The 10346-nt window shown below is 57.3% G+C and overlaps 1 protein-coding gene across 1 annotated transcript; it reads left to right on the top strand.

Annotated features, from left to right (window-relative positions):
• The first annotated feature begins 33 nt into the window (after positions 1 to 33).
• Positions 34 to 10336, top strand: LOC133151409 (E3 ubiquitin-protein ligase RBBP6-like). The gene is made up of 20 exons (XM_061274403.1): positions 34 to 1307; positions 1446 to 1545; positions 1619 to 1658; positions 2909 to 2950; positions 3047 to 3135; positions 3226 to 3322; positions 3388 to 3530; positions 3611 to 3783; positions 3878 to 3981; positions 4056 to 4393; positions 4473 to 4551; positions 4706 to 4766; positions 4833 to 4890; positions 5015 to 5335; positions 5426 to 5521; positions 5641 to 7306; positions 7405 to 8480; positions 8558 to 8637; positions 8749 to 8827; positions 8904 to 10336. Exons 1-20 carry the CDS (start codon positions 1142 to 1144, stop codon positions 9700 to 9702), a joined length of 5607 nt encoding a protein of 1868 aa, XP_061130387.1. The 5' UTR covers positions 34 to 1141; the 3' UTR covers positions 9703 to 10336.
• Positions 10337 to 10346: the final 10 nt, after the last annotated feature.

Here is a 10346-nt window from a genome sequence, read left to right as displayed (position 1 = left end):
TAAAACGTTGTGGAAGAGTACGTGAACGCAACACGCGAAGGACTGCCCAATCAGTACATGGTGACGAAACAGCTAGCGCTTGTATGTAGGCCCAAACCGGAAATGAAACGCGTGCGTCCTCTCATCGTCATGTGCTTGCTACTCTTTAGACGACGGGTCTTTCCGTTCGACGCCATTTTGATGAAACATCGACGAGAGTGGCCGCAACTGTTGCCGTGTTTCGCCGTCGTGTGTTTTTTGTGAGGACATTTTCTTTTGATCTTCTCTCTTTTTACCATTTTTTTGTGTTTTTGTTTTCGTGCCGAGGAGGTGAAGAAGGACAGACCGATGGACCCGGAGAGCGTTTCGGGGCGAATGGAGGCCTCCCGCTAGCCATAGCTTGTTAGCTCGGCGCCATTGTTTTTCTCCGCTAGGCTTTCTCTGCGTGTACTATAAATTGTCATCCCAGCTAAGGGGCGTTGTTAGCGTCGACCTAAATCCCGTGGACTCGTTCCGTGGACTCTTTAATGGACATGGACTGTTTTATGAAGAACTGAAGGTGGGGGACCCCCGTCCCCAACCAAGCACTGGCTGGACTGCGCTTAGCAACATTAGCTGCTAACGTAGCGAGCGGCCTGGCCTTCCTTCCCTTGCGTTCCTCTCCAGCCGCGGACGGACTCCTGGTGGCGGACGTGAGCGCCGTCCAGAACGTTGCTCTCTCGGTAGAAGCGAGCTCGGACTATTTTGAGGCCTCTTTGCTTGGATTTTTGGCCCGTTGTTTGCGTATATCGCTTTGGTTTTGGACTCGAGAGGACTTGACGAAAAGGCACATGGCGCCGTCGTTTGGCGCGCCGACCTTTTATCCCTTGCGTTGGGATTAATCGAGGACTCTGCGTCATTGACTAGCCCTCCAGTTTTTTTTTCCTTCTTCATTTTTTGGGCCGGTGAAGCCCATTTCGCCGCATTAAAAAGTTTCCAGGTTTGCCTTCCTGTGATTTGAGTGTTGACGCTGTTTATTTTTGGTTTGGTTGGTTTGGTCATCCGAAGCCCCTGTCTCTATCCCTCCCTCCCTCCCTCCATCCATCCGTCCATCCATTCTCCCCGACCCTAAACCTCCTTTCTCCCCTAACCCTTGTTGTGATAAAAGAAAAGTGTGGCAAAAATGTCGTGTGTTCACTACAAGTTCTCCTCCAAACTGGACTACAACACGGTCACGTTCGACGGGCTGCACATCACCCTAAATGAGCTGAAGCGGCAGATCATGTCCAGGGAGCGCCTCAAGGCCACAGACTGCGACCTGCAGATCACCAACGCGCAGACGCGAGAAGGTGAGCGAGCGAGCCAGCGCCCGGCCCACGTCACTAGGCTAATTTGTCCATCTTGGCACCCGTGCGGTTATAGAAATGTATTTCTTTTCCTTGCATCCATTTTTTCCCCCTTTCCATTTGCCTTTTTTACGAAAACAGAATACACGGACGATGAAGCCCACATCCCCAAGCATTCGTCGGTGATTGTCCGCAGAACGCCCATTGGCGGCGTCAAACCTGCTGGCAGGACGTTCATAGTGTATGTGCCTCTTTTTGCTTATGCTAATCACGGCCGTGGTAACTTAGCGATGCCTCATTTGTTGTCTCCCCAGAGATCGTTCTGACACGTCTGCGGCGGGATCGTCAAGACCCGTATGTAACCAAACCAACCCGAAAAAAAGCAAACACACCCCAAAAGCAACACTCGCAGATCCCCTTGCCTCTCTCTCTCTCTCTCTCTCTCTGTCAACCGCCCACCCGCCTGCCTTCCTGATGACCTTGTGTCACTTTTGTGTTGATGGTGATTCTCCGTGTGCTGGGTGGGGAGGGCGCTTGAATTGTTGATTGTTTACAACAAGGAGCATCATCACTTTTCTAATGTTGTACGGTTTTTGCTAGCTTCAAAGTGCGGGTGCACTTCTCTGACCTGTGTTTCACATTGAAATGGCTTTTGTAGCCCGCTTTCGTTCGGGCAAACCTTTGTGTCACATCATGTTAATGCCACATGATAACCTTATTGTGTTTTCTGTGAAAATATCAAGCCGGCAAGGCGTGGGAGCCGTTGAACGTCATTAATGACTCATTGCTGACTGGGGGCATGCGGAATCTTCACGGATAGAATTTTTTTTTGTTGTTTTTTTGCAGCTTGGAAAAGTTGACCACATGGAATCCATTCTTTGAATGTCACTCAGTCACATTTGTCAGCTGTTTTCTCATGTACAAGATGGCTCTCTGCCTTGTTTCATGGACTGCACACACACACACATCTCACTCGACCAGCCAGCCACCCTCCCTCTCTTTCCAGGCTTTCTTTTCCATCTTTTCAGACTAGCGTAGGGAGCTAAACCGTAGTTTCCTTCCCCCCCTGGGCCGCGTGGTTGTCCTGTAAGCTGCAGAAGCCTGTCAATAAAGGTTTTCAAGTGACTTGTCAGAGTCGCTTGTGCACCACATTCCCTGTGTGTTCCCTCCGCAGATGCCCAGTACCGCCCGCCCGCCCGCCCGCTCCCTTCGAAAGTGCTCTTGCGCATGGAAATTGCCCCTTTTGCGTGCTGGCTGGCGTTAGACAACGCTAAGGCTAGCGTGAGCTTTCAAACGCTGCCAACGCTTTTGCCTCGTGTTCTGCGTGGAGTCGTACGCCGGCGGACCACCTTTTGAAAGGCTCCGTTCCGAATTGGCTTTGCGCGGTGCATGCCCATGTCAAGTTGTAGTTCAGAACGTTGGGAGAGAAAAAAAAAAAATCAAACGAATGCCGCGAAGCTCAACAAAGGTAGATTTGATTTTGTACCTGCGGCGAGATTTGTGGCTCTAGGAATGCCATGTCCGCTTGCCACTTTGAGGGAGCGGCCACAACGCGAGCTCGTCTTGTAACACCTTGAATGTCTTGTATTGTGATTCTCCCGCAGACCGACTCGTCGCCGTCTATGTCGCTCGCGCAGCTCACCAAGGTATTGTCGCCGCGCCACTGTTTGCCTGTTTGGCCCGCTGATAACCACCGTGCACGTCGCTTGCCCCCTTTTATCTTTTGCTTGTTGTCGTCGTAGACGGCCAACCTGGTTGACGCCAACGCGTCCGAGGAGGACAAGATTAAAGCCATGATGACGCAGTCCAACCACGAATACGACCCTATTCAGTGAGCATTCTGGCCCGCTTGCGCTGCACGTGCAGATGGCGCAGTTGCTTTGAACGTGGCCATTCTTCTCCTTTCCCCCCTTTGCCGTAGTTACTCCAAGAAGGCCGTCGGACCGCCGCCGGCTCACTACCTCTGTTTCCGTTGTGGAAAGACGGGTCACTATATTCGGCAGTGCCCCTTGCTCCTGGTAACGGCCGCGTTGACTTCAGTAGACGTTTAGTGTGCTGGAGGTGATGGCGTTTTTTGGGTCAGGTTCAGGACAAGAGCATGGAGGGTCCCAAGCAGGTGAGAACCAGCAAGGGGATTCCCCAGAGCTTCATGGTGAAAGCCGAGCCCGGCGCCAAAGGAGCCATGCTGACCAGCACGGGCGAATACGCCATACCGGCCATCGACGCGTACGCCCGGCCGGCCGCCTCCGCTCGAGTCTCTGGTGCCTTTTCTGGCCCTTGATGGCAAAATGTGCCTTTGAACGCAGGGAGGCGTACGCGCAGGGCAAGAAGGAGCGTCCGCCGTTCGTGGCGCACGAGCGCTCGTCCTCCGAGGACGATTCGGATCCCATCCCTGACGAGCTGCTGTGTCCCATCTGCAATGACCTGATGACGGACGCCGTGGTCATCCCTTGCTGCGGGAACAGCTACTGTGACGAATGTGAGGCGCCCGCCGCCGCCACGGGCCAAATTGAGAGCCAGCCGTTGGCCGAGATTGGACTCCAAAGCCCGTGGGTTGTTTTGTTTGCGCCCAGGTATCCGCACCACCTTGCTGGACTCTGACGAGCACATCTGCTTCACGTGCAAACAATCGGACGTGTCGCCCGACAACCTCATTGCCAACAAGTTCCTTCGACAGGTCACCTTTGCGCAGCTTAAAGCGGGACGCCCGCCGTCCGTCCTTGGACTAAATTGCCTGCTTTTGCCGCGTAGGCGGTGAACAACTTCAAGAACGAGACGGGCTACACCAAACGCGGGCGCAAGCAAATCCAGCCCTCGGCCCCTCCTCCCCCGCGTCCTCACCTCCTCAATAGGCCTCTCCCGTCCAGGCAGCGGGACCCTCTGATCGCCAACATCTCCCAGCCGCCGCACGCTAGCGCGACAGCCCCTCGGCCTCAGACGCCGCTGCTTGCCGCCCCTACGCCCTCGCCGCCTCCCCCTCGAGCCGACGTGAGCGAGGAAAGGAAAGCCGCCTCGCCGGTTGGGCCGCCCGTCGCGGGCCGCGCTTCTCCTCGGGTCTCTGGGAGCCAGGACGAGCCGCCGCCGCCAGGGTGAGTTCTCAACAGAGCGGGCGGGCGGGCGCCCAAAGCAAGCAAGCAACGCACGCGCTCAATTGCTCTGCTTTTGTAGCGAGGCAGAGCCGCCGCTGCCGCCGTCCCTGCCTCTCGTGAAGCCCAGCCTGACCAAAAGCACAGAGAGCAGGTCACAGGTCGGTCAGTCTGTCTGTCTGTCTGGCAGGAAGTTGTTTTTACGATGGATGGATGGATGGATGGATGGATGGATGGATGGATGGATGGATGGATGGATGGATAAAGTCCAGCCTAAAGAAAGGGCTTGCTTTTTGTCTCTCATCTTTTGACTAGGCTTACAACTTGCCTCTCCTGGGTGCGGCGCCATCCTCCAGGCCACCTTCTCATCTTTCAGGTAACCGGCCACTTTTCTTGTCATTCTGGCCAAAGGCTAGGATGGCTCACTTTGTGTTGTCTTTAGGCCCACATTCCCGCCCCCAGCAGCCTCACAGGGACCGAGGTGGAAGACACTGGGAAAGGTGAGCACAAAACCATTGAGTCTTGCTGGGAATTGGAGCCATTGAGAAAAGAGGGGCAATGGATGTCCATTTTCAAATTGCCATGTTTACGATTGTTTTGGAAATCATTTGGTACCTTTTGTAGGTCGTACAGAAGCAGAGGCGAGCCCCCGTCCGGCCACCTCCCGACGGCCCAACTCCCTCTGGCGGCCCCGCCCCTCTACGTGTCGCCCTCCCTGTACCCGCCCCCGCCGCAGCCCTACCCGCCTCTGTACTCGGCCGCTCCCGGCCTCCTCCCGCCGCCGCCCATGGGCTACCAACCTCAGCCCGTGTACGGGCCGCCGGGGGTCAACCCACCCTGGGGAGCCCCCGGCGGCCAGCCCCCTCTGCTCCCCCTGCCCCCCGCCCTCACTCAGCCACCTCTCTCCAAAGAAGATTTCTACAGACAGCGCCACCGACAGGACAAGTGAGTACACCGCCGGCCGCAAAAAGATGTCCTCACTTTGAAACGCTGGCTCGCCTTGTGTTTAACAAATGGAACCTTTTCATTTGGCAGCATTACGTCCAAGCTGGATGAGTTCACAAAGGACTTCCACAAAGAGCTGATGAAGTATCGAAACGCACCAAAGAGGCAAAGACCTTCGTATTCCAGGTGAGTGAGTGAGGGAGGGAGGGAGGGAGGGAGGCAGGGAGCGAGCGAGCGAGCGAGCCACTTTTGCCAATCCTGCTACAACCTTGGCGCTGATCTTGCTTGCTCTCTCTCTCGCCCAGGTCCCGATCGTACAGTCGCTCTCCGTTCAGCCGCTCTTACACTCGCTCCAGGTCCAGATCGAGGTCTTACTCGTACACGCCGAGCCGATCCCGCTCGCGTTCGCGCTCCCACGGCCGAGCGTATCCCCGCTCGCCTTACTCCCGACGCAACGGACGCAGCTACGGACGCTCTCGTTCCAGATCCAGGTCTCGCTCCAGGTCCTACGGGTTCCGGCGCTCCGGTTCGCCGCCCTCGTTCCGCACCGCCGCTTGGGAGGGAGCGGAAGGTGCGCCGCCCTTCCGCTCCAGGTCTCGCTCGCGCTCTCCGGGCGCTTTCCGCAACCGCAGCCCCGCTGGTCGGAAAGCACCGCCGCGGGGCGATTTGGCGGCAGCGGCGGCGGTGCCGCCTTATGAGCTGAAGCCTCTCAGCCCCGGCACTCACGAACACTGGGAGCGGGATAGCTACCGGCAGTGGGAGCGCGAGTACCGAGAATGGTACAACAAATATTATAAAGATTACGAGAACCAGCCCATGTATCACAGGGGCCGCAGTAGCAGGGAAAGGGATCGGGATCGAGAAAGGGATAGGGAAAGGGAGCGCGATAGGGTGCGGGAAAGGGAGCGAGTGCGAGTGTCCCCGCTCCATCGGGAGTACTCCCCCCAAGGCGGCAGAACCAGAAGAGGTCGAGATGACAAAGTTGCGCCCGCTCACAATCCGCCGTCCTCCTCGTCAACGTCAAAGAGCGGCGGTGGCGGCGGCAAGCTCGTCAAGACCAAGAAAGTCAAAAGGAGGAAAGCCGGAGAGGACGGCGAGCAATCGCACAATTCTGTGGACAGGGGTGACGCCACGCCTGTCAGAGATGAACCCATGGATGACATGCTGTCGCCGAACAAGACGCCCCCCGTCTCTTCCAAGCCCGTGTCGTCCACGGCCGGCTCCAAGGCTCCGACCGGTTCCAGGAGCGCCGCCGCCGCCGCCCCCTCCAAGCCCTCACTCAAGTCAGCGCCCAAGAGCGACAAGGCCAAGAAGGACAAGGGGGCTCAGAAGACAAAGACCAAAGCCAAGACGGACGCTTCCAAAGTCAAAAGCGAAAAAGTCAAGAAGAAGACCAGCGATTGTGTGATGAGCAAAAAGAAAGAACCCTCGTGCGCAACACCTGCGGCTCCCGCTGCTGCTCCTGCTGCAGCCCCAAAAACATCCAAGACCACCAAAGGCAAACCCGAAGAGTCCCACAACTCCAGCGTGCTGCCTAAAAAGGAAAAGTCCAAAGTTGTTTCTGTGAGACCGCCGCTCTTAAAGACACCCCCACTCTTCTCCCAAGGCCTGCCTCTGCCGCATCCGACTCCCCACCCTAACGACAACCGAGGGCGAAGAGACCCCCCCCCGCACGTCGGCGGCGGGCTCATCCCCCTGCCTCACCAAACCTACCTCCACCGCCCTCCCCCACGCTTGGGTGAGGAGGGCCGCTCCTTACTCGGGTCTCCGCCTGGAAAACTCCGCCGACTGGACGGAGCCGCGATCGGAGCGGAGGTCTTCTCGCACCCGCACGACACTCATCAGTCGGGACTACAGAGGTTCTCGCACCCGGCCGACAGACCCGGCGGGCTGCTTCCCGTGCTGGTGGGCCGTGAGATTGTCTGGGCCGACAAAGACCGAGGCGCTATCAGGCCTCTCATGGACTTGCCGGTGGGTCACATGGCACCACGCCCGAAAAGCGGCACCGTCGCCGTTCCGGTTTGTTTCAGCGAATTGGCATGTGAGCGCTGTGTTGTTGTTTTTTCCAGGTCAAGCCGGTGACCCAGAGAAGCGTCCCTCTCAACCTTGGAAAAAAAGATAATCCCGCCGTCTCAGACAGACCGTCGTCGGGCACCGAGAAGACGGCCGCGGAGCGATCCGCCGACGACCCGGATGCCGAGAAACCTGCCGAAGGACCGGACGTAAAGGAGCGCCTCTCGTCTTCCGACGGGGCGCTCTCCAGAGAAAAAGCTGGCGGCGACAAGCCCTCGCTCTCCGACAAAGGCTCGGGAGGCGACAGAGAGCGGGACAGTAACAGCAGAATGGACAGAGAGCGGGAGAGAGGTTCTGAACGAGGGCGCGAAAAAGGCTCGCGGTCGGAACGAGAGCGGGAAAAGGCCACGGCATCGGACAGAGATCAGGAAAAAGCTTCGGGCTCCGACAGGGATCGGGAAAAAGCTTCGGGCTCCGACAGGGATCGGGAAAAAGCCTCGGGCTCCGACAGGGACCGGGAAAAAGCCTCGGGCTCCGACAGAGATCGGGAACGGGGTTCGGACAGGGACAGAGAGCGGGAAAAAGCTTCGGATCGAGATCGGGCTAAGGCTTTAGACCGAGACCGAGAAAAGCCTTCTGACCGTGATCGCGCCAAGGCGTCCAGTTCAGACCGCGATCGTGCCAAGGCGTCCAGTTCAGACCGGGATCGCGTCAAGGCGGCAAGTTCAGACCGGGATCGCGCCAAGGCGGCAAGTTCAGACCGTTTGGACCGAGATCGCGCAAAAGCCTCGGACAGGGATAGAGAGAAGGCCTCCAGTTCTGATAGGGATCGAGAAAAAGCGTCGGGATCCGACCGAGATCGGACTCTGGCTTCAGAGAAAGAGCGCGACAGAGCGTCTGGATCCAGCTCAAAGAAGGTGTCCGCGGTGAAAGAGAGCGGTGAAAAGTCGCAGAAGACGGAGCGCAAAAGCTCCGCCAGCGCCGGCGGAAGCGCTGGCGCAAGCGCCGGCGGAAGAGCCGTCTGCTTGGACAAAATGACCATAGCGGAGAAATCGGCCATCGGCAAGAAGCAGGGACACGACCAAGAGAAGACTGCCCCTTCCTCTGCCGACAAGGCTGCCAGATCAGATCGGTGCGTATTGTTAAGGCGCCTGCGCTTACTTTTTCAAACGCCCTTTGACCCTTGGCGGTCGGTATTGGCCTTCCCAGGAGTGCTTCCAAGGAGAGGACGACGGCCAAGAGCGCTGCTACTGCCGCAGGGAGAAAAGCAGATGCCGCTCCCAAAGATGGTGAGTGGATGGATGGATGGACGGACGGACGGATGGATGGATGGATGGATTATTCTTTTCTTTTTTTTACTTGGCCGCTTGATGTGAATTGATTGTCTGGCGCCTTTGCAGCGAAAGAGGGAGAAACCAAAACGGTGAGGACCAAGCCAAGGATCAGTCGCAAGGTCTTATCCACTAGTCAGCCTGCCAGGTGAGAAAAAGCTCGATGCCTTCGACAGTATTTTTCAAAGGGTTGACTGAATTTCCTTCCTTGTTCCTCCTCACAGGTCCGCTCAGGAGCCCAAGCTGGAGGGCGAGAAGAAGAGCGACTCGGTGGCAACTTTGGAGCAGGTGACGCCGGCTGGCCCCCAAAGCGCCGGGGAGCAGCAGCTCCTGGTTCAGGCGCCTCCTCGCTCCAAGTGGGAGCGAGAGGACGACGAGGAGGAGGAGGAGGAGGAAGAGGGACGGGCGGCGCCAACGGTAGTGGCTCCTCAAGTCACCCCCAAAGAGCCGTCGCCCGTTCCCCACAAGACGGAGCTGCTCCAAACTGATAAGAAGGTCGCGCTCAAGGAGGAGAAGAAGAGGACGCCCAATGACGAGAGCAAAGGCGGCAAAGTCAAGCCCGCCCGAGACGAGAGGGAGAGGAAGGCGGCGGCAGCGGTGCCGGGCCAAAGGACACCCAAAGCCGAGGGAAGGGAGGCCAAGGAGGAGAAGAACCCCAGCGGCCCGGAGCCCAAGAGGCAGCGGCTGTGTTCGGACCTGGCCCGCGAGACGGACGAGGCCGCCTTCGTGCCTGACTACAGCGAGGGCGACGACGCCTCCGACAGCAGCCCCTCCGGCGACCGCAGCGACTCGCCCTCCTCCTCCGCCGCCGGTGGCGACAAGAAGAAGAAAAAGAAGCACAAGAAGCACAAAAAGCACAAGAAGCACAAGAAGCACAAAGTGGCTGACAAGGACAAGGAGGAACACAAGCAGAAACACAAGAAGAAGAAACGCAAGAAGAGTAAAGACAAGGACGCGGAGGAAGGTCACGGCGAGCAGGAGCGGCCCAAGAGCCCCGCCGGAACCGACAGCGTCAAAGCTTGACACGGCCGCTGCCGCTTCGAATGTGAAAGCAAAAACGAGGACACAGAGGAGGCCAAAAAAAAAAAAAAAAGCAGCCAAACAAAAGACACGGGCTTGAAGGGCCGACCTCCAATCTTGAGTGCTACAGCACCAAAAGAGGAAGGAGGATAAACGACAAAGCTGCTGTGGCAGAGGAGAGAGAGAGAGAGCGAGCCCAAAGGCTTGACGCCAGGGCAAGCTTTTAGCGCACGCCAGGCAGCAGCCTTGGCTGCCATCCTGCCCTGCCCTGCCCGTAAAGACGCACTTTGACGCCGTCTCAGACGTTTCAGGACAAGGTCCAAATTCATGCGGCCACTCTGCAATGTATCTCAGCGGGCGGGGTGTGTTCCTTCCGCGTTGGCGTTCCCGGCGTGTTTTGGTTGCGTTGCACTTAAAACGCCACACAGCTCCAGAAGGAGAAGAACTCTTCCATCCACCACTTTTTGTGCAATCAGGTTACACTGGATGCCCCCCCAAAAAAGAGAAAAAACACGTTTAGTGGCGTTGAGCGAGTGTCATTGTTTTTTCCAGTTTGATTTCGACTCGACGGAAATTGAGGATTCTTACTGATGACTTGTTGTTTTGTTTTTTTATTAAAAGGTCTTGCCCCTGGAAAGCCCTTGGTC

This window comes from Syngnathus typhle, linkage group LG3 (assembly GCF_033458585.1).
Source record: "Syngnathus typhle isolate RoL2023-S1 ecotype Sweden linkage group LG3, RoL_Styp_1.0, whole genome shotgun sequence".
NCBI lineage: Eukaryota > Metazoa > Chordata > Actinopteri > Syngnathiformes > Syngnathidae > Syngnathus > Syngnathus typhle.
The sequence above is the reverse complement of the archived record's forward strand: the minus strand, read 5'-3'. Positions and strand labels throughout refer to the sequence as shown.

Coding starts and splice junctions, on each gene's coding strand:
- LOC133151409 (XM_061274403.1), top strand. CDS start 1,142: ATGTCGTGTGTTCACTACAAGTTCTCCTCCAAACTGGACTACAACACG. Junction 1,546..1,618: donor GCTGGCAGGACGTTCATAGT/GTATGTGCCTCT, acceptor TTGTCTCCCCAG/AGATCGTTCTGACACGTCTG. Junction 3,136..3,225: donor CACGAATACGACCCTATTCA/GTGAGCATTCTG, acceptor CCTTTGCCGTAG/TTACTCCAAGAAGGCCGTCG.